This window comes from Pseudorca crassidens, chromosome 1 (genome assembly GCF_039906515.1).
Source record: "Pseudorca crassidens isolate mPseCra1 chromosome 1, mPseCra1.hap1, whole genome shotgun sequence".
Lineage (NCBI taxonomy): Eukaryota > Metazoa > Chordata > Mammalia > Artiodactyla > Delphinidae > Pseudorca > Pseudorca crassidens.
Genome location: NC_090296.1, coordinates 190,491,117 through 190,514,600, shown reverse-complemented (window position 1 = coordinate 190,514,600; position 23,484 = coordinate 190,491,117). Strand labels below are relative to the sequence as shown.

Sequence of the window (23,484 nt, the reverse complement as noted above, 5' to 3'; positions counted from 1 at the left end):
GTGCACTCTACCAAGTGCCGTAGGGCCCTGCTTTCCAAACTGTGATCCACCGACGAGCGGCATCCTCCTCATCACCCAGGAGCCTGTTAGGAGGTAGACTCCTGGACATACTGAATTCGAATCTGCATTTTAACAGGGTCCCTGGGTGAATCAAATGCACGCTGGAATTTGCAAAGCCCTGCTACAGCGGGCATAGAAACACGAACACCTGGTCTGGTTCCTGTCCTCAGGGGGAGACAAGGTATTGAAATTAAGAGCATTTCAAGGGTTAACTAAAAAAGATACCATTCAGAAGTGGCTAAAAAAAAAAAGTGGTAAGTTTATTCAATCAAAAAATGATTCTTGCAGCACTTATGTATTAAATACCCTGAGACTTTAAACAAAATGCTAAAAGGTTTCCAAGGGGAGAGGGATCCCTTCCAAGGCCCGGGGTGCGAGGAGGGGGTCTCGAAGGGTGGAGGCCAGTTCAAGGGCGAAAGCAGCACAGATGCAGAAACAAGCAGGGGTGTCTGGGGAACAGCAGAGTGTCATTTTGCTGTAGAGAAAGAGCGAGACTTCAGCCTGAAAAGTAGGGTAGGACAAGATCCTGACCCAAAGTGGGGAGACGTGGAACAATTTTTACTGCAAGTGCCCTGAGCTGGCAGATGGGGGATTCGGAAAACAGGGGCTGAGCCTTTGAGAGGAAGGTGGTGTTAAAAGAATTCGACTGAGTATATTTGAAAGAGCTTACTGGCTTTATTTCAGTGATTCATGAATCAGGCAGATAGAAAGGAGCTGTACAAAACGAAAGACATGCAGGCAGAAAGGAGCGGGAACGAGGAAGTTACACCAGCTGAAAAAGCGGGTTGGTTGTAGCCCAGTCGCTCTCCGTTAGGGGACGGCAGGGGTCTGTCGGGCAGACGTGCTGATCCGGCGAGTCCCGATTTGACTGGTTAAAGACTCCTTTCTGGGGGAGCTGAAACTATAAAGTTAAGTCTTGGTTTGGTGATATGGAACCTAGCCTAAGTGACTTCATTTTGAGTCTGCTGTCTTGTTTTTAACAATTACCCCCTTTTCATCAGACTCTGAGCCTAATTAAGAGAAGTGATCAAAGTTTAAGGCATTAGCGCTACTCCCAGCTGTGGCTTTGGAGTTCTTACCGGGGTTTTTTTGCTGAATCTCTGTGTGGTCTTCACAGGTCACGGCACTGGGTTCATGGTCTTTCAGTCGGTCATTCTCTTCGTTCCTTTTCAGATGTTCTGTTCTGAGGGAGATCATTTGCTTGGTAGCCAGTGGCTGCAAAGTTGCATTTAAAGCTTTTGCGAGAATACAGCACACTAAGGCGACTGCTGTAGTATTATAGGCAGAATAATCCCCAAAGAAAGATCCCGTGGGCTGGTTTGTTGGCCTAAGAGAGTGACTGGTTTGTTCAGTAGTCTCACCTTCCCCAGCAGTGTTGATCCAGGTGCAGCAGGCGGTGCTGGTCACAGCACAGGCGTCTCCTTGTTCAGCTGAAGGATAATCAACCAGAGGCTTCTCTTATTTTCAAGAACAACTCTGGCCAGAGAGTCTAGGGATTTTCATTGGGCAGCTGTTGCTTTACCAGCAGATTCTGGAACCTTCAAGAGGTAAGGAGAGATTCCTGGTCGTGGCCTCATTTGCATCAGCTCCTGGCCGGCTGAGTGGGGCTGTACCAAAGGAAGCAGATTTTGAACCACTGAATGCTTCCTGGTAATTCACGTTTCCATCTGTGGCTCGGGCCCCAAAAGGTGACAGCCATGGAGGCCAGTACACCTGAAGGGTCTGTAGACAGCACAGGTGGTTTTATTCTCTTTCCCTTGCCTCGCGTCCCTTTCTTTGTACAGAGCCTGGATGCAGGGTTCCCTGGGGTGTTAACCAGAGACAAGGAAGTAGATCCCCAGGGTTAGGGAGTGGGACACAACAGAAAGGTGGGCTGGCTGTTTGGTCCAGAGAAACGGAGGCATTGGAAATCAGGGAGCAGTCTGTGATGGACAGAACAGTGTAATCACTGGCATCGTGATAATTCAGAGTCTTTGAGGTTAGATTTAGCCCGCTTTGCAATGGCCTTAGATATGTGAACAGTGGCATTATCTTTCCAGGCCAGAGCAAAGCAAAAAAGATGGACAGCAAGAATCATAAAAACCTTCACAGCGTGAGAATTAGGAAAAGGACGGTCAGAGAGGGAAGGCAGAATGGAAAGGCAGACACGCTCTTGGTCTGACATGTTGGGAGGAAGCAGTCTGTCTGTCTGTCTGTCTCGATGGTGGCTGGTCGGTTTGATTGGTTTGAGGGCTGCAGCTTTTTTGCACGGGACCGGAAGTCAGGTGGAGCCTTCATCAGGTGTGAAATACGTACCCAAGGTTTGGCCCCTTGTGATGTGGCAGCCATGTGGTGGTCAAGAGTTCTTGGTAGGTTCCTTGCCATGAATCTCACTTTTGCAAAAGCGTCAGAGTAAAATAATAACTGTCTGTCAATGACAAAAGAACTTAAAAATGCCCAGTGCTAAAGATCTGATGAGAGTTCATTATAATGGAATTGACAAGGAAATTTGGTTATTTCTGTGATTGACAGACAATATTTTAAGATAACCAGAATTATGACTGATAACCTTATACCAAGACATATCAGATTTCTAGGAATTTCACACAATTTCTAGAACACTTAATTATATTAATAATTAAGTGTTATTAAAATACAAATAACCCAAGAAGATTTATCATCACTTAGTTGGCAACGCTTCCCATGTAACTGAACAATAAACCTAAGCAGTGTAACATCTTCAGAAGGTAGGAGACAAATCCTCTGAAATCTGATTTAGAACATGGGGGCACAAATGTACTACGGTGTACAAGGCATTTGTGTCAGACAGGGCAAGGAGAGTTATGATCGGAGAAAGGTAAAAATAAGGCACTGAGAGACCGGGCTGCAAAAGTTTTAACACTGTAGCTGACATCGAAGGGACTTCAGCTGTTGCTTAAGGTGGCACCAAGGATGATAGAAGGAAAATCAGGTTACAGGAAGGACCGGGGAGTCTCCAACCTTACAGACAGATCGGCGTTTTAAATGACAAATACAGCGTCTGAAAGGTTACCTCGCTTGGCAATTGCCTGGAAGACACGGGCAACCCGGAGAGAAAACAGATAAGTGGAGGAGTCTGGTTAACTTCCCCTATCATGATTTCCACAGTAAAGAGAACAGTGGCGGAAATCAAGTTAAGTTACACAGGCCTGGCCCGTTGTCTTGGGATAGCTGTCTATCTATGTCCGAGGTTGTCTGCTTCTGGTGCCGGGAGATCTTAAGTGTGAGATCACCTGTGGCTTTGCTGGTTCATTCTGGTCCTGTTACTCCTTTCAGGTGGGCCGGATGCCTTCAAATTTAGCTGTGCAGGAACTGGCGAGCAGTACCAGAAAAGATCCTTTCCAAGGAGGGAAGCAGGAGTCCTTTAGTTGGGGTCTTTTCCAGTGGCTGTATTCTCCAGGAAGTAGGTCATGAGGGGTGTCAGTGTCAGGCTGTAATACGCTTTTTAACCTGTAGGAGGAATAGAGAATAGATGACTAGCCATTTTTTTAATAGGTCCTGTTGGGCAATTTGAGGGTCACAGTATGGAGACTGAAGCAGATGCATGGGTCTGCCAGGTACTGTTTCCTCGGGAGTGAGCTTAGGTTTTTCAAAAGGCAAGGACCTTAGATGCAAAAGGACCAGTGACAGCACCTTGGTCAAAGTCTCAGGAAATTTTCCTAATTGGGTTTTAATGATGTCATTAGTCTTTTCTCCGAGTCCTGAATGCAGCCTGTATAGCCTAAGAAGGACTCTCCAGGGTTCTCGGATTACCTGGCCAGTAAAATGAGTTCCTCAGTCACTATGCAGAAATGATGGGGGTGCCCCATATAGGGATGACGTTTTGAAGTAATTTCTTTGCTACAAAAGAGGCAGTTGCTTATCAACAGGAAAAAACTTCTACCCAGTGAGAAATTTGTTCCTGTGTTCTTAACAATTCTGTTTAGATTAGTCATGAAAATTTCTCGAGGCATTAAACAGCTAGCCAACATCTTAAGTTCTCTTCCTTGGTGACAAATTTTGTAATAGAGATTAACGTGAACTTATTTGACTAATAAACGCAGGTAGAATAAAAGTTGTACATATGCACTATATTTAACATACCTACTTTAATTAAACCAACAAACTTAAGTTAGCTTTTGTTTACTAAAGATTTTTCCTAGATCATGCGAACTTGAAAAACGTTTGGGTTAAGTTTCTGTATTTCAGAGTTTTAGAATACTTAATCGCTTATTTTGCTTTAAGCCAATTAAATATGCTCTTTTGCAAATTAATTTTGGCAATACCAGAGGTAGAAAAACATTACAAACATACAATGTACATAGATAAACATACAGACAGATGCAGAGATCGTAAAGCTTTTGTTTTAAAATTTTACCTATGAGACAGGTACAATAATGCAAAACTTACTAGTTTATAGAAGAACACTTTTATCCAAATCCTGTTTCTGGAAGTTGGAGTAAGGCAGGGTTACCTGCTCAGATGGCTAACGCTTTTCATTACTATTTGTGGAGAAGACACTTAAGGTTTTTCATTCACCTAAGCTCCAAATAGCCTTCCCCATCTTTTTTTCCTTCTGGTGAGAATTACCTGCCTGAAGTAATTACCTGCCTGAAGTTTGTGTTTCTAAGAGCTGGCCTAGGTAAGAATTCTCGGAGGAGACCAGGTGGAACATTCACAACTCAAAGGCACAGGAGAAAAAATGGAACTTCGTCCAGGAAGGACTTTTCTTTCTTAAATCCAGGTATTTAACAATGTCTGCAAGCCTGTTGAGATGAAGAAGGGATGTCTGGGGATTGACAGAAAGGACAGGTGAGCTTTGAACTGCCTCTAGAGCTGCATCTCTGTGCTTGTAAAGACTAGGTCTGTAAGACAAGGACAGTCGGGGAATTGGGTTGCAACGTGAATGACATCGTAGCCCATCCAACTACATTATCTTCTATTTGCTTCTTTAGATCAGAGAGAAGATCTTCAACTAAGATGGAATTCAAGAGATTCCTATGCTCTAGATTTAGAGCTTTGTCTTTGGAATGTTTTTCTTTCCCTCTGGGTACATAGCTTCATTTTGACTTAGGGGACAAAGCCTTTAAAAAGTTCCTAACGGGCTCTGTATATCAGCGTCCAGCAGTTTGGCCAACTTCTGACCATAGAGCTACTTAAACAATCCTTTTAAATATCTTGTCAGGGGGACAAACAGTAAATATTCCTGGCCATATTGAAAGACCTGGATGCAAGAGTCATTCCCAATGAGGGTGCAAAGGACACCACTCTCCCAAGCTCCAGAGCCACTCCCAAAGAAGGAAAGACTTAGTTCCCCTGAGGGCTGGCACTAAGCCACCAATGTAAGGTGCAACTTACATTTCTGTTATATCTGCCCAACCTGACGGTCGCCGAGCCAAGTTCTCAGGACACAAAACAAGAAGGCAACAGCTGTCCCTGGGAGAGAACAGATCAACCAATGGGTCTGGATTTGGAAAGGAAGGGACATGAACGATTTACCTTTCTCTCTCAACTGGGCACTGCAAACAGAGATTCAGGAGAGCTGACTCTGGTCAGAATTCTCACCCCTTCCAGCTTCTGCCAGATTTACCAGGATCCCATCTGCAGGCTCTGGAACAACTGGGGTTTAGAGAGTATAGCTCCACTAATCTACCAGAATTTGGCAAGGTTTTCCATTAATTTTAGTTTCCCCTTGGCTGTTGAAGGGAATAACTGGTAGCAGTTACAGGAGAATCCATGGAGTCCCATCAACCCTGGGAGAGCCCAAATGGGGGTCCTTCTTTGAGGGCAGATATGGGGTGTTCGTAAGGCCACCAACTTGATGACCTTGTTTACAGTCACGCAGTCTCTTCAAAGTGGGGAGACAGTGCAGACGGAGGAGAGTATAATGAGGCAAGGTGGAGAGAGGGGAGAGTAGGAGTTAACATCAGTCTTACAGTCTTATTTTGGGCATCTCTTGTATCTTTGTTTTATTATCCTTTTGCAATGAATCTTTCAGTGAAGCTATTTGGGAAGTTTGAAGCTTTCTGGAGGCTTCCTCACGCCAGTTAAAATAGGTATCCCATTCCACTTGTTTGATTTGGGAGCCTTTGCTTTCAGGTGCACTTCTAAAGTGAACAATCTTGGCTAACTGGAACATTCCTCATGGTGACCATTGCCATTTTAGTTTGTCTTCAGTAAGATTGGTCCTTGTGTATGCAGACAGACCAAAAAAATTTTTAACACAGAAGTGCTGTGGGTGGTTCCTAAGGCCGGGGTGGGGGGCACCCTTAAAGCATTTAGATGAGTGGGATCCCATTTGCGGAGTTTTTCCTAGAATGAAGAAAATATTCTCTATAGCCTAAGGCGTGAGCTTAGGGCTGGGACTTGGGTTTTGTTTGACAGTTTACCTTTCACAGGATACTTCTTTGTCCTGGTGGACAGCTTTGCCCGTGACCAGGGGTCTCATTACATGGACTTTTCCTGCAGGTGGCCAGTGACCTGTTGTGACCCTTGCTTGGCTGTGACCACCCTATCCTTACCCGGGAGCCTTGGGCTTTGGAGACAGTTGTCTCTCGTTAGGTGTTTGACCCATGCCCTCCAATTTTTGTTTTAGTTTTGCTCTCAGGAAAACTACACGTTTGAATGTGAACCAAGTGCATTCTAATTCAGAAACCAAAAGGGTACTCACCAGAAGGACAATGTGTCCTTGCCCAAGTCCTGAATCAAGTCGGACAGACCAACCACAAGGAGGGAGCCTGAAATCAGAAGTCGCCTTCGGATCCCATGGCTGCCACCCCTGTCCAAAAAACAAGTTCAAGTTTAAAGATCTTGTTGGCTTCATTCATCAAGTTGCAACCCAGTTCCTTATGGAATTAGAAACTGTCCTTGTCTTACAAACCTAGTCCTTACAAGAACAGAAATGCAGCTCTAGAAGCAATTCAAAGCCTACCTATCCTTTTTCTTATCAATCCCCAAACATCCCTTCTTCACCTCAAAAGGCTTGCAGACATTGTAAAAGACTGGATTTAGGAAAGTAAAGTCCTTCTTGGAGGAACTCCCATTCTTTTCCTGTGCTTTTGAGTTGTGAATATTCCACCTGGTCTCCTCCAGGAACTCTTACCTAGGCCAGCTCTTAGAAACGCACACTTCAGGGAGATAATTCTTACCAGAAGGAAAAAAGAAAAGCAAGGCTCTTTGGAACTTAGGTGAATGAAAAACCTTAAGTGTCTTCTCCACACTGAGCATGTAACCTTCATTGAGTCCAGCTTCCAGAAACAGGATTTGGATTCTACTGTTCTTTTACAAACTAGCGGGTTTTGCATGGTCGCACCGGCCTCGTGGCTGTGGGCAGCACGGAGCTTGCGTGCTCTCTCCATCTCTGCCTCTACTTCCTGTTCCTGGCGGTCACATCCTCGGGAGGAAGTGGACAGCCCTGTAGTGTGAAAGCTGCTTGGCCTTGCTCGGGCATTTGCCCATCTCTGACCAGTGACGGGTTAGAGGACTCTAACTGGCCCCGCCCTGGGCCACTTGGCCACCCTCAGTGAGGGTAGGGCAGACACCCTGGTGGAAACCACCACCAGGACGACGCGGAGTTAGGGAGGGACTGTCCCCCAATGAACAGCGTATGTCCACCGTGGGATCCAACCACCTTTTGCCACGAAAAGACTCTCAATCCCTCAGGCACGATGGCACAGGTCAGTTTTATCAGGGTGGAGAGAGAGTTTGCAGGGTGGGTAGGACGGAATCAGCTACTTACCACCGGAAGACAGTGACAGACGGGCAGGGCCAGTTCCGGAATTAGGGCCTCGATGTTACTTTGCTTCTGAAGCCACCTTTAAGTGTATTAACCCCAGTATATATTTCAGGGGTTCCAGGCACAGGACTCTCTTTAAAGGCCATGGTATGCTCACAGAGGCCTTGGGTTTTCCAGTGTTGATGGGTTTTTTAAAAGCCAGATGAGAAACCTTCACGAAATCCAGAATGCCTTCATCCACTTGTTCCTAGAGAAATCAGCGAATCAAACAGAAAAATGGCGATGATGGCTTATTCTCAGTCATAAACTGGTTCACGAGGTTGTCCTGAAGACGCTCTTGAAACCTGCTTTCCTTTGAGTCTCTTCCTGCCACCCGTCCCCAGCCATAACCGTAGCACAGGGCATGGGGAGATCAGCGGCAGGGGAGGAAATCATCTTCTGACATTTATGGAAAGTCCTGATGCTGTTTCCAGATAGGTATTTCTACCCCCAAAACGGCGTGTGCTCTGGGGAGGCCAAACTTGAAAACCCAGCTTGAACAAACCCACACCTACTGACTCAGAGGCACAGACCCGTGTCCCTCACAGGAATGCTATTCCAAAAACCGAAGGCTGTGGTTAAAGGCCTACAGGTTTCATCCCTTTAGGAATCAGCACCAATGAACACTCAGAAGTTAATAGGAGTAGAAGCTCAAAACAAAGGAAGAGCACAGGTGGTAATCCAGGCCTCTCTGCAGCTGTTCCTGCACAGGGCCCCGAGGTCAGCCCTGCCCATGTCGGGCTGCGTGCGGCCCGCAGGGCAGGGAGAGGAAGGTAGGACCCCATCTCCTCAGGCCGCATGGCTGATTAACCAGCGTCTGGGCACCTCCTGGGCAAATTCCAGCCCATTCCTAGATTCAGTGAGATAAAGTGTGATCTTTAGCCCTCAAAGAGCTAGTTCAGGATCAGTGGGGAGGGGCCGTTTTCCCTAATAATGATGCCTAGTAACGATCATGGGCATCAGCATATCCATGTGATTGCTTCTTGATATGCAAAGACCACAGCTGACCCTTGAACAACACAGATTGGAGCTGCACAGGTCCACTTATACTCAGGTTTTTCCCAACAAATACAGTCGGCTGGCCCTCCGATCCACTGATGAGGACCCCACCGATACGAAGGGCCAACTGTACTGCACCAGTTTGTATCAGGGACTTGCTCATCCTCGGACTTTGGTATCCAGGGGGGGCTCTTGGACCCAATTCCCTGCAGATACCAAGGGACGACTGTGCCCAACCTGCGTCGTGACGCACAGCTGCAAGTCTGTTTTTTACAAAGTCTTTTCTATACACTTTTCTATATACTTTCAATACTTTTTTTGATAATCACACAACAATACATGTTATTTCAAATAAACAGCACTAAGACTCCATTCAAAATATCACCTCAGTTTCCCTACAGGGAAACCTGCCATTTCGCATGTGCTTCCAGGACAGAATAAAAATCTGGTGGACGCTGGTTACACCTGGGATCTCAGGGAGGCCAAAGCAAGCAAGTGTTCTGAGAAAACAAAGAATCCTGAGGCCTCCAGCCGGAGGGGTTCTGGGCCTTGGCCGCATGGGAGAGTCATGTGGGGGGATCTGAAAGCTCCGGACACTCAAGCACAGCCCAGACCAATTAAACCTGCATCTCCACGGTGGGTGTTTTGGGGGTTCCCGGGTGAGTCCCACATGCAGCCGAGCCCGAGGACCACTGCATTAAGTGTTAGCTCCGTTTCCCTCCACACACGTACAAGGCTTAGGTCCCCTGGGTGTGAATGTTCTCCAGTCTGCGCGAGCCTGCTGTGCGCTCAGCACTGCCGCAGGCCTGGTTCCTTATGAACGGGGAAGACGAGTGATCATTATCGGCCCCTATGGACACGTACTTCTGAACGCAGACTGCCAAGTGACGTTCCCCCCTAACTGTCTCCTCTCGCCCTTGGACTCCCTGCAGGAGCTACAATGATAGCTGTTTCCTGGATCCCTCCCTCTATCCAGAACTAGCTGATGTCCAGTGGTACGGGCAAGAAAAAGCCAAGCCCGGGACCCTCGTGTGAGCCAGCCGGCCTCAATCTGGCCGCCTCGACGCCATTCTGAGATCACCTCACTGCCTCTCATTTGCCTTACCCAGACGCAGTGTCACCTGCACCAGCTTCGGCCCTCAGCACTTTTCTTCTCCTGTCTCCGCGTCCCCCTCACCCTCCAAAAACCTGACTGGGGAGACATTCTGGAAGGTTCCGGTCCCACTGTGTGTCCCCTGGCTCCCTTGCCCAGAGAGCCAGGCACCAATCCTCAATGGCACCTTGGTGGCTCCCCCCTGCCGTGACAGCCCCCTGGCCAGGAACCATCAGGGAAGCTGGCTGGCCTGGACTCCTGTGGACTAGTGGCATTGGTGGAAACCAGGAGAGGGGACTTAAGTACAGGGTGATCCAGAAAGACTGTGAAAGCTGGGGCCCACCTGGAGGCCCACCAAGCACTCGGTGAAGACCATGCCCCGTGGGAGTATTCAGCGGACAGCTGAAATACTTCCTGGGAGGAGTGACTGTTGCGGGAGCAGGAAGAACAGAAACAGAAGCTGGACACATCAGAGATGCATCCACGGATCACAGTCAGTTATGCTGCCAAAGATTTTAAAAAATTAAAAACTAAAAACACACAAAAAATTAAGAGGGGCCAAGAGGAAGACGTTCTTTCTGCAATGAAATCTCTTTTAAATCCTCAACTGCTACTGCATCCCACACGTGAAAGTCAACCATCTGTAACGTGTGCCCCTCACCCCTCCCTTAACATTCCACCTCCCTCTCCATCGAGAGCCTGAAAACTAACCCAATGTGATGGTCACGTCGGGGGACCCCTGGCTGGCATTGCTGACTTGGATCTCCATGAGTCTGGACCCCAAGGAGAACAGACCCACGGGGAGTAGCGGAGTGTCCACTTAGCCCCAGCCTGCATGGGGGGTTCAGCCCAAGACACAAAGCTGCTTTCCTTTGGGGATTTGTAGGAAACGTAAGGTGATGGTTGCCAAAAGTGGTTCTCTCTCATTAAAACAACCAGTAAAAGTGTATCCTGTTTTTTTCTCACAAGGTGTTTCATTTGATCTTTTATGGGAAGCCAAGGGAAAAAGCACATTGCGATCCATTCAAGTGTTTAACTGTCATAGCCCATTTTCTGTTTGTTAGCACTTGTGTGACAAAGAGTTCAGATCCAATGGCGCCCGGTTACCAACGTGTCACTTCTTGCAAGAACCCAACTATGCCCTTAGGTAGGAAGACTGTACTCACATGTCTACTAGCTGGCAGGCAGAGCAGGGTTGAAAAAAATGTATCAGCTCCCAGGGGGCCCATATGCCTACGACATCAGCTACCTTGATGTGTCCCGATGGTCTGCAGGGACCAAAAAAGGAAGAGAGAAGAAAGGTGTGTGGGAGCTGCACGTTTACATGTGTTTTGAGCTATGCTTAACACACAACTGGAAAGCCATCAATCTTCAAAGGCCTCAAAAATACTTTTATAATACCAACAAGTGCACACTCGTAGTTGGGTTATTTCAAATGGCACAAACACGGTCTCCACAGAGGTGGGATGCTGTGCTTATTGGCGCAAGTGGCGGGGCGGGGGGGAAATTTCTTTTCTCACTTGTAATGACTTCCTACTGGAAAGGCAGTGGACAGCCAGAGACAGGAGCTGGGGTGGGGTAGATTTGTGGGCAAGCAGAGTTGAAGTTAGCTTTAGCGTAACAAGAAAAAGCTTTGTTTTTTATGTATATGTAATCCAAGAATAAACAATAGACTCTACCAGACCCAGAGGGTAAGAATGGACACTTACCATTGGTTAAAATGAAATATCAGTAAATACCCACGGTGCTCCCCCTGCTGCAGCTTGAAGAGCACTGTGGGATTCCTCCGGGGGCTCACAGCAGGCTGGGGCCAGGCTGGACGGTTCAGGGCCGGGGTTCCCTGGCTCTGTGCACGGCTGGGTTGGTGATATCAGCTTGCGGAAGGGATTAATATTCACAGATCGCTTTAGGGGTAAACCCTGCAGGGTAAATAAAATTGGTTATGATGATATTAAACGATTCTGGGGATTGACACGGGGAGGGGTGTTGCTCTTATTTTGATGGTCAGAGCTACAAACAGCAGGTTTTTCTTTCCCCATTCGGAAACATTCTGTATTGGGCCAGATTCTTTCTCCCAAAAGAAGATGCATGAATAATCAAACTGAACTCTGTCCCAGAGGAAAAGTCAAAAGGGAAATAGATGAGGTGACAAGGTTACATACTGCGGATGATACAACAGGGATAGTAGTTTGAAATCAAGTCGGAAGTCAGTCGGATAAATTTTTAGCCCAGTTGGGTTACAAAGACTGAGAGACGAAAATTCTTTCTAAACACTTGGGTGTGGGATTCGGGGGGCAGAAAGGAAAGGAGGCAGGATAGCGGGGCAGAATTACAGTTCAGGCAAACAGTATGATGGTCTGGTAGTAAAGACGGAGATTGAGTAAAACAGGTTTTACTGTTGAGCTGCGTTCAGTTCCTACAGGATGTACATAAAAATGCTGGTCCTTTGAGACTGACGTGGTTAATGATCAGTGTGGTGGGAAATGATATAGTTACTGTACACAAGCACTGGCAAGCTCCTTATATACCCCTATTTCTTTAAAGCAAATTAAGATGAAATATGAAACCCCTGGTCTGATATAAAGCCCCTATAGGAGTCTGGATACGTATAAGAAACTGCCTGTTTAGCCAGAAGGCTGGTGAAAACACCTACGTCAGACTTTGTTGTGAGACAGGTGGGTTTTTTTAATTTGATCATATGCAGGTGAGTGTTGAAACCGTTCAAATTCCAAGTTGTTTTCATTCGGTATTAGTTTAGTTCTACATATAGCAAACCCCATCCAGGTGCTATCAGATGACCAGTTACTGCTTAATTAACTAGGTGTAAAGTTTTACATATACATTAATGTCAATAGTTTATTACAAGTCGTGTAAAATGGACTCTAGTTTAATAATGGGGAAGAAAGGATTAGGTTGCTCCTGAAACTGATTTGTAGAGCATGTAAAATGACTTTACTGGATTCTGTTCAACTGTAATCAATGACAAAGATGTATGTTGTAGACAAAGTTGCAGAATTAAAAAGAAATCTGCTTTTAATTTATTCTTTTTGTATTAAGAATTTGTATAGTACCTTTACATTTTGCAAAACAGTGTTGTCAACACTTATTAAAGCATTTTCAAAATGAAAAGATCTCAGTTGCCTCTTGGACATTCTGTTTGTTTCTAAGTGATAAACACGCATACTCCAGGGATCTCTCATTCAGTTGCCTGTGCCCCATCGGGCTCCTTTTTTAAAGTCAGTCTATATAGACGATATTCTCAGTGGCTTACTCCATCATGTAGACAAGCTTGGTTTGTTTAGTAGAGGCTAATTCCCTCTTATTCTAGTTTCCTTTTTTAATTATACAAATATATTGTTACGTATTCCTCCTACTACAAAAAGGATTTGAGATGAGAGGTCAGCCCTTGTTAGGATGCTATTTTAGTATCTGTATCACTGCTCATGACCAATAGTTACCTGTGTGCAGTATGTGCTAGGCTGGGTACTGTTCCCACAGGACAGTGCCACGTGGAAGAAACACCGAGGGCATCTGGGCTCTGGAGGTCGTTGTCCTCAGTCTCTGTCCCCTGTGGTCCCTGGTTCTGTGTAGGACAAAAAGGGCCAACTGTGGAGACAGGCAGGAAGCTCAGGCTCTTTACTACCACTGCTGTTCGTACCACAGCTCAAACTCTTGTCACCCACCCTCCAAATCCTATCACCAAAGCAACAGCCCGCTGGGCCTGCAGGTACCAAAAGCCCACACTGGTGGGCAAATCGGGGACGGGCTTACTTTAGCGGAGCTTTTGCTGCAACTACATCCCTGGCCCCTAACCCACACTGCATCTCTTCACTAGCATGAAACTAGAAATCTGGCAGCCAAGAGCATCCCGGGATGGAAAGCCTTGCTGAAGCATTTGCCACCAGTGTGGGTTAACCCCTGCCAAAAATGGAAACAAGCCATTGAGAACCTGAAGCACATCTCGAAGCAGGCCCATCAGGACAGCATCTCATACTTCCTAAGCCTGTCCTTGGCAAAGCAGCGAGGGCCTCTGTACCGAGGTGATCAACACTGATTGCAAACAAATAGGATCTTCTGTTAAGCCTTTTCCATGTAAATATGTCGCCGCTCAGGAAAGAAATCTATATCCTTTTAAGCTCTATCACGTGAAAGCAGCTGGCCCACAGGACGCTGGGACATTCCCGTTTCTTTCCCACTCCCTCCTACCTTTCACCACCCACACACACACACACACACACACGCACGCACACACACGAGCACTCCCCTTACGTTGTGTCAACAAGGCAATTCCAAACAGTCATTATTTTGGTTATTAGGGAACACAGTAAATACCTGATTGCCGTAGAAAGCACGAGAAACAGCCAGGCCTCTCCTTACTTACTCCCAGAATACCAGTTCAAAAAGGCTCAGACACAAAATTCTCTCTAAAAAGAGGAATATCAGAGAGCCCCTGATGTGGGCTAGCAAGCAGGCAGGGGCCCACTGTTGAAGCCAGTCATTCACTCCATATTGTGTGATGGGTCCAGGTCCTCAAAACCTTACATTCTCGTGGACTAAACAAACAGGCACACGACCACGACATAAGGGGAAATGAGGTCACCAGCATTAAACGGATAGAAGGAAGAGAGTAAAATGAGCCCCATGGATAAGAGGTCAGCAAGTGTGTAAATGGGATCCCTCACTCATCTCTCATTCAAGGAGCTGCCTAGTCAGAGATGGCAGAGAAAAGGTGAAAGGACGTGCAGTGGTATAACCTCTCTGCCTTGCACAAAATCACACCCCCAGCACAGTCACTGTCTGTTCAGGTAACAGCTGGAGGACCTGGGCTGCAATTCAGGAGTATAAACAGTGAGCAGGTTAGCCGATAGGGCCCGTGTGCGTGCAATTGCACCAAGATTTTTTTTTTAAATCAGAAAACCCCATTTTTCTGTCCATACATTTTTATCCCCACAGAAGAGTAGGTTCCTTTTGTTCTTCACTCATTCATCCATTTTCTATCAAACCCCCTCCAATCATGCTTCCATTCCTCCCACTCTACCAAAACCTCTCTTGTCAAGGTCAAGGATGCCTCCCCACAAGGCCAAATCCGATGGTTAATCCTCTGTTCGCGTGCTATGTGACTTACCAGTAGCAATGGGCACAGCTGGTCCCTGTCACGTCCTTCATGGAAACACTCTTGCCACTGGAATCCAGGACAGCGTGTCCTCCAGGTTTTCCTCCTTATCACAGTCAGGGCTCCTCCTGCCAATCTCCTTGAGGGTTTTCTTCATCTGCCCGAGGTCTGGGTGCCAGAGTGCCCCAGAGCTCAGTTCAAGGCCTCCTCTTTACCATCCACAGTCACTTCCTGTAGCTCTCATCTTGTCCATGGTTCTAAGTGTCTTATGCTGAGGACACCTGTGTTTCTCCCAGTACCCTGACCTCAGCTCTAAAACTGGTACAATCCTCCAGCCCACTCAACAGCTCCACAGGGATGTCTAATGTGCTTACACATCCAGACTGAATCTCTGACGTTCCCTCCAAACCTGCTCCATTAATGACCTTCCTCAGCTGAGTCAGAGGCAACTCCAGTCTTCCAGGGCTCAGGCCAAAACCCTCGGAATCAACCATGATGACTTTCTTTCTCATCTCATGGTCAACCACATGGATGTGAAATCCCTGCCCTTAGAAGATATATATCCTCCTGGGAGTAGAAGGGGGCGGGGGAGAGTGAAAGCAAATTAACATGGCACACTAGAAGACGCGTCATGAGGACAGCATTGGGTAAGCAAGGTCGGTCAGCGGAAGAGCTAGCCCATGACAGGAGGAGCAACCCCTTCTCCTCCAAGTAAGGTAAGAACAGGTGGTGAGTGTGGGAAACAGACCTGAAGCTTTGCCTCCATACTCAACCCGGTGTGAGAAAAGACAGGTGAGGCCATCCTCCAGGTGAGACAGGAAAGGAGGGCAGGGTCGGGCTGGAGCAGAGTCACAGGTGAGAACAGCCCCGAGGGGAGAGGAGGTGGAGAACGCCCTCCAGGCATCACTTGGGGCCCAGGTGACACCCGATGCTTGGCATGTGAACTCCCTCCAGTGGCACCTGCTAGTGGGCGCGGGAGGGGACAGATGGAACGTGCCAGGCCCAGGCTGTGTAGTGCAGTGTGGCCGGAGGGCAACAGGGCAGGAGAGTAGACGGTCCTGGTGATTAAGTGAAGTGGTGACAATGGGATCTAGATGGACTACACAGCAAAGCAAAGCCAAGAAGGTGATGATGCAGTAGCAGAGAGCAGAAGACTGAGTGGACAGAAGGTCTTGAAGAGACTGAGGAAGAGCAGAGTGGGAATGAAGGAGACAGGACTGCACGACCGGACAGGAGGTGAGATACCCGTTTCTCCATCGTCTTAGTTCTCCACGCTTGGGGTGAATCCCAGGATTTAGGAGCAAAGGCCACACGTGCCAGTGGGAAGCCAATCTGAGCTGGGGGTGCCGGGAGAGGACCCGGCCTCATTCCCCCTCACGCAGGAACTGCAAATCCGGCTGCCTGTTCAATCAGGAGGCCAAGACCATGCCAGTTATTTTAACAGAAAGGGTTGAATATCAAGGGTTGTTAACAGGATACTGAAGAGGTGACAGAGATGATAACCAAGGGAAGCAGCCAGCACCCTCAGGGCTGGGGAACAGAGAAGGGACTTTGAAAACCTAGAAGCAGAGCTGGGAGTCAAACCTCTGAGGCGTGGACACCGCGCAGCTGGTACCGGTGCCTCGGGACTTGGCAGGACCTCACGGAGCCGGGATACAAATGTCTGAAAGGGGCACCGGGCTGACGGCGCTGCAATTTTCGAGGCAAAGCTGGTTCTATGAAAGTGTGGCAATCCTGCAGGCCAGGACCACCTCCTCCAGGAATGAACTGTCACTGCTGGGCTGCGACCCGCAGCTGGGCCACCACCGTCAGGGACAGGAAGCAAACATCGAGGAACAGGCCCCTTCTTCCCTCCTCGGGGTTCCCATCTCCCTTGTGGCCCACCATCGGTAGAACCCAACAGAAAGCCAGTCACCAAAGGAGAAAGGTGGTTAGCAGGGTCTCATCCCGAAGCAGGGTGTGGCAGGTGCCACGGGAGAGGCAAGCACAATTTTTTATAATTTTGCAAAAAACACATGTACCCTTTCAGCCCACGTTAGCATAATGTGAGTTACTGTTCTAGAAGGGACCGTGGTGATAACAGGTAGAAGCATATCAAGATACTTTCCCCCGGGACTTCCCGGGTGGCGCAGTGGTTAAGAATCCACCTGCCGATGCAGGGGACACGGGTTCCAGCTCTGGTCCGGGAAGATCCCACATGCCGCGGAGCAACTAAGCCCGTGCACCACAACTACTGAGCCTGCGCTCTAGAGCCCACGAGCCACAACTACTGAGCCCGTGTGCACAACTACTGAAGCCCATGTGCCTAGAACCCGTGCTCTGCAACGAAAAGACACCGCAATGAGAAGCCCGCACACCACAACGAGAAGCCGCCCCCGCTCGCCACAACTAGAGAAAGCCCACACGCAGCAACGAAGACCCAACGCAGCCAAAAACAAATTAATTAATTTTGAAAAAAAGATACTTTCCCCCCAAATGAAAGCACAATCGTGCATTTTCTCAAACACCTTTCCCATCCGTAGAGGTATTCAGGAGTGTACTCCTCTCAGTCATTTCTAAGGCTAATGGAGATGTGGCAGCAACACGAGAGAACAAGAGCTAGATGCCTCTGTCCAACGGAGTGACAAGAATCTCCACCACAGGCCAGACCTCTGTCTGCTCTGAAGCCTGGCTGTCTCTGAACTGCCTTTAACGTCCGTTTGGTTCATGGCTTTTCTGCAGTTGAAATGACCTGGTGCCGATATCCAGAGCTCATTCCCGTTAACAGTTACACTTACGTGTATCATACATAGTAGGACGTGGACGTGGCAGAGTCAGGTCTTGCTCCCGTTGGGGCAGACGGGACCTCAGGGCACCGGGACACACTTGCTACACGCCTCAATGGTTCTGAAAGCTGAGACATCTGAGTAACGCGTATATTGCTTAGGGACTGAATTCTGCAGAGTATATGGAAACACAACGGCAGGAGCTTACCCAATACTGTCCTCACAGAACGTGAGTCCCAGAGGAAGGCAGCTGTGATGGTTAATTTTATGGGTCAACTTGACTGCGAGTCGGGTGCCCAGATGTCTGGTTAAACGTTACTCTGGGTGTATCTGTGAGGGTGTTTGTGGAGGAGATGAACATCTGAATCGGTGGACTGAGTAAAAGATTGCTCTCCAGTGTGGACGGGCCTCATCCAATCTGTCGAGGGCCTGAACAGAACAAGAGGTGGGGTAAGGGAGAAGCTGCTCTCTCTGCCTGACCGTGGAGCTGGAACGCTGGTCCTCTCCCTCCCTCAAAGTGGGACTTCCCATAGGCTCTCCTGGATCTCCAGCCTTTGGTTTCAGACTGGAATTTACACCACTGGCTCTCCTGTTTGCAGACAACAGATCATGGGACTTCTCAGCCTCCATAATCAAAGGAATCAATTCCATATATACAATTTCCTTGTAGGTCTGTTTCTCTGGAGAACCCTGACTAATACAGTGGTTCAAGGTTTGCACAACGATGCCCACGATGCCATTAAAGAACTGACTCCACCATCTCTAGCATGGGTCTCCCACCATCAAGACTGCAGGATGGCTGCAAAGCACTGAAGCATCATGACCACTTTTTAGGAAAGAAGAGAGAAAGGGCGACATTTTTGTTAACTAAGTCTATACTAAGTCTCTCTCTTTTTTTTTTTCTTTTTTAGAAAAGCAACAGGTTTCCTGGAAGTCCCACCCAAAAGACTTCTATCCATATTTATTGGCAGAACCTGTCACAAAACCAACTCTAACTTTAAAGGGTCCCAGGAGAGCAAGTAGCTTTTACTGTGCTCACTGCAGCTCTGCACAAAGTAGGGCTCTGTTGGCAAAGGAGGAGAATGAAAACAGGGTAAGCAGCTGGCAGTGTCCACACCATACATATACGGCCCATAAACTTGCAGACCTAAAGAAGAAAAATACAAACCAAGTCTTAATGAAACAGTAATCTCATAAAACTATACAGTTTGACAAAAGTACAAAAACTCACACGACTTCCTCTTCTCTCAAATCCCACACTCAGGCATGCCACTATGAAAAGGTTATGTTATTTAAGATTCACATGATTTTTTATAAAATCTATCTGGCAAAGATAGCTGACAAAGGTTATGCCTGAGCTAGTTACAAGATTATTTCCCCTATGCATAGAAAACCCTGCATAAAGGCAAGCCACAGGGTGAGAGTATTTGTATTATATATATCTAACATAGGACTCATAGCCAGACTATATAAAGAACTATTGTATCTACGTACCACATCCTCTTTTTCCATTTGTCTGTCGATGGGCATTTAGGTTGCTTCCATGACCTGGCTATTGTAAATACTGCTGCAGTGAACATTGGGGTGCATGTGTCTTTTTGAATTATGGTTTCCTCTGGGTATATGCCCAGTAGTGGGATTGCTGGGTCATATGGTAATTCTATTTTTAGTTTCTTAAGGAACCTCCATACTGTTCTCCATAGTGGCTGTATCAATATACATTCCCACCAACAGTGCAAGAGGGTTCCCTTTTCTCCACACCCTCTCCAGCATTCATTGTTTGTAGACTTTCTGATGATTCCCATTCTAACTGGTGTGAGGTGACACCTCATGGTAGTTTTGATTTGCAGTTCTCTAATAATTAGTGATGTTGAGCAGCTTTTCATGTGCTTCTTGGCCATGTGTATGTCTTCTTTGGAGAAATGTCTATTTAGGTCTTCTGCCCATTTTTTGCTTGGGTTGTTTTTTTGATATTGAGCTGCATGAGCTGCTTGTATATATTTTGGAGATTAATCCTTTGTCAGTTGCTTCGTTTGCAAATATTTTCTCCCACTCTGAGGGTTGTCTTTGCGTCTTGTTTACGGTTTCCTTTGCTGTGCAAAAGCTTTTAAGTTTCATTAGGCCCCATTTGTTTACTTTTGTTTTTATTTCCATTACTCTAGGAGGTGGATCAAAAAAGATCTTGCCGTGATTTATGTCAAAGAGTGTTCTTCCTATGTTTTCCTCTAGGAGTTTTATAGTGTCCAGTCTAATACATTTTGAGTTTATTTTTGTGCATGGTGTTAGGGAATGTTCTAATTTCATTCTTTTACATGTAGCTGTCCAGTTTTCCCAACACCACTTACTGAAGAGACTGTCTTTTCTCCATTGTATATTCTTGCCTCCTTTGTCATAGATTAGTTGACCGTAGGTGCATGGGTTTATCTCTGGGCTTTCTATCCTGTTCCATTGATCTTTGTAGAGACGTGGATGGACCTAGAGACTGTCATACAGAGTGAAGTCAGACAGAAAGAGAAAAAAAAATATCATATATTAAAGCATATATGTGGAACCTAGAAAAATGGTACAGATGAACTGGTTTGCAGGGCAGAAATTGAGACACAGATGTAGAGAACAAACGTATGGACACCAAGGGGGGAAAGTGGCGGGGCAGGCCGGGTTGTTGGTGGTGGGATGAATTGGGAGATTGGGATTGACATGTATACACTAATATGTATAAAATAGATAATAAGAACCTGCTAGATAAAAAACAAATAAAATAAAATTCAAAAAGAAAACAGGGGCTCCCCTGGTGGCGCAGTGGTTGAGAGTCCGCCTGCCAATGCAGGGGACATGGGTTCGTGCCCCGGTCCAGGAAGATCCCACATGCCGCGGAGCAGCTAGGCCTGTGAGCCATGGCCGCTAAGCCTGCACGTCCGGAGCCTGTGCTCCGCAACGGGAGAGGCCACAACAGTGACAGGCCCGCGTACTGCAAAAAGAAAAGAAAACAGAAAAAAAAGAAAACAAAACAAGCCAACTAACTCATCCAGGGAATGACTACTAATGGGTACCAGGTTTCTCTTTGGGGTGATGAAAATGTCCTGATGAAAATCAGGACCATGGCTCTGACTAGAATGAGGCGCGAAGAGATTTCTGGGGCATTAATAACATTATCTTTCCTGACTTGGATGCTAGTTACTTTGGGAGATGTTCACTTTGAAAAAAGTTATGATATGGTACTCTTCTGATTTATGCACTTTTCTGTATATGTTACATTTCAATAAAAAAATTTACAATAAAGGAAATGTAATCTAGCCCTCTCAGGAAATAATCTTCAAAGGGCTAAACAAACCTTCAATGGGTAACTGATTAATAATACCTGACTCCTGCTATCTCTGCCCCAACCTTAACTCATGCTTTTAAACAACCTCTTACTTACTTTACAGTATCTTATTTATTCTTGCTGTACACAGAGTACAGCCAGCCCAAGGTTGTACCTATCTTTACTGCCAAATTTCTTACAGAAGGATTATATGAGGCTTGTCCTGGTGCTTCTTCTATGGACAAGTCTCCCCATTTGAATAAGAATTATTACTTCCAAAGTATTTAACATTTGAAGTACTCGAGGTTTTATCATCTGCTAAATTTCACATTAACCTTGAGAGCTAAGTGTTCTCTCTCTTTGTATTAAAACAATAAAAAAGAAGTAGAGTCCTGTTGCCCTGAATTTATCCACCAGGTCATTTCATTCCATAACTGATAACTCCTTTTAATCTGTGGTTTTCAAACTGCTGGTCACAACGTATTAATGAGCTGTGGGCCACTTTAGAGGGTCACAACCAGCATGTTTTTTTTTTAAATAAGAAACACAACAGAAAACATAAAAACGTACCGCACACAGTATGGTCAGTGCTTCTGTTACATATGCACATACGCAAGGAATACTGGGTGTCCACACACTTGTTACTGTTGTCTGTGAGTTGTGGTCAAAACGTTTCAAAGCTACAACTTTAATCCTCCCACTTCACAGGACGGCAGAATCTCGAAACCAGGCTCCGACGACAACACTCATGGTTTATGGTGTCTCCTAAGCCTCAGGGGAAGGGCAGTTGGAGAGCAAAGGCAATTTGGTTTCGGCAAGTTGTAAAATCTGGGCGTGCAGAGGGCAAGGAGAGCCACGTACGCCAGTGACTGGACTGTGGTGGCAGGAAGCTCGGTGACTGCATGTGTGATCACCAACGACGCTCAGGAAGCAGCTCAAACCTTCTCAGCTGCCGTCCGTGGTCCAAGCAGTGTGTTCACCTTGAATGCTGCGAGAAGGCTGACGATTATTTCAAAGCTGGTGCTTAAGGACAGAGAGGACAGACTAAACAAAAGGAAGTGGCCTAGTTAAACAGAGTAACCATTACCATCAACACAAGGAGCAGTCTGGACAAGCTGCGTAAGAGTTTGTGGAAAAATAATAACCAATGCTTTCACGATAAACTGTTCTGGTAAATGTAAAAAACACTTTTTCTAAATGAGCGCGGTCCCAGAATCCTGAATGGGCTCGGCGCACACCACAGCTGCCGCCGCCCACGCTGCACTCCCCCAGTTGGTCCACACCACCAGAACTTATTTTTCAATTTCAAAAGATTTTAAGGTTACTGTTAACCATTCCAGGACTACTGCGTAGTTAAAACTCAGCCAATCCAACTGCAGAGTGTGTGATGAAAACCAGTTGCCGTGATGGTGTTCCCACAGCGACCCTCCAGGGACTGGAGCTGGCTCCTGACTCTCGACAGCTGGCAACTCTTACATACACCTGCCATGAGAAGGTGCTTTCAGCTGAAGCCTCCCAATGTGACTCCATACTATGAATTTCTATGGGACAGACATTCTTCCAGGGGCTCCAGGGGCTCCACACACAAGGGCGGGAGGAGGGAGGCATGACCCACCAAGTTACGCTCTTTGAGATATTTGCACAAAGGAAATGGCCGCAGCTCAACCCGAGCTCCCCTTTCACTGAATCTGCCCCACTTAGCTCTACTACCCTTCTAGGTCCAGAAGCACTAAAGGGGGTTATTGCAGGGCTGCAAAGGAGCCAGTGATAGGAATCCCCCAAGTTCAAAGCTACCAAACACTTTCTTTCATATAAAAAGACAATTGTATTTCTACAGTATTTACTGGTGTCAGATCCCGGGACAATCTAAAGGGCTAGACTGGGTCAGGAGACCACCAGAAGGAAACACTTAACGTTAAGAAGTCACACCGCTATCAACCCGATTTTCTATTCCTCCAAGTTCTTCCTTAGAGTTTAGAGTCGCAGCACACCCTAAATGCTGCTGCTAGTGGCAGCTGCCTTCCTGGCTCTGGTCTCTCGGGACTCCTCCTCCTTCCTACAGGACCAGGACCATCCCTCCTCTCTCCCCGCTGTGTGTCAATTGTCTCTGGCCTCAGCCTTCTTTTCCTAGTTTTCCCCAAAGGCTAGAACCACAGCCGTGACCTCCAGACTGCCGCAGCCCCGTGCTGCGGTGCTGAAAAATACTGCTCGGTCTTTGTAGCTGGCAAGAACCCTCCTAAGAAAAGCAGTATTTACTTCTGGGGGGAAACCAGTGTTTCACTAAATATGAATCCAGAAAGACTCCTTTGGAAAGGAGTCTGAGCAGGTGGGAGATAGAAAGGGAAAAATATACTTAGTTCAGGACTGTGACTGATTTTAAAA

General features: G+C 46.8%; 1 protein-coding gene and 1 long non-coding RNA gene across 9 annotated transcripts in view; one reads left to right on the top strand and one right to left on the bottom strand.

Annotated features, from left to right (window-relative positions):
• The window catches only part of FRMD4A (FERM domain containing 4A), a 646,084-nt gene that overhangs the window by 610,816 nt on the left and 11,784 nt on the right, over window positions 1-23,484 (top strand). For 7 of the 8 annotated variants that reach the window (XM_067703859.1, XM_067703855.1, XM_067703852.1 and 4 more), the window contains one exon: window positions 9,763-10,869. The exons of the other annotated variant lie outside the window; for it this stretch is intronic. In XM_067703859.1, coding sequence (XP_067559960.1) covers window positions 9,763-9,865 — 103 coding nt within the window. In that variant the 3' untranslated portion in view covers window positions 9,866-10,869. Of the gene's footprint in view, window positions 1-9,762; window positions 10,870-23,484 lie in introns of those variants that run through there. 8 annotated transcript variants of the gene reach the window in all.
• LOC137205593 (uncharacterized) lies at window positions 300-21,658 on the bottom strand. The gene is made up of 9 exons (XR_010934216.1): window positions 19,296-21,658; window positions 15,049-18,948; window positions 13,382-13,506; window positions 11,633-11,842; window positions 11,090-11,191; window positions 7,796-8,039; window positions 6,728-6,835; window positions 5,416-5,493; window positions 300-3,528 (listed from the first exon to the last, which is right to left on the bottom strand). It is a non-coding gene; the product is annotated as an uncharacterized lncRNA (long non-coding RNA).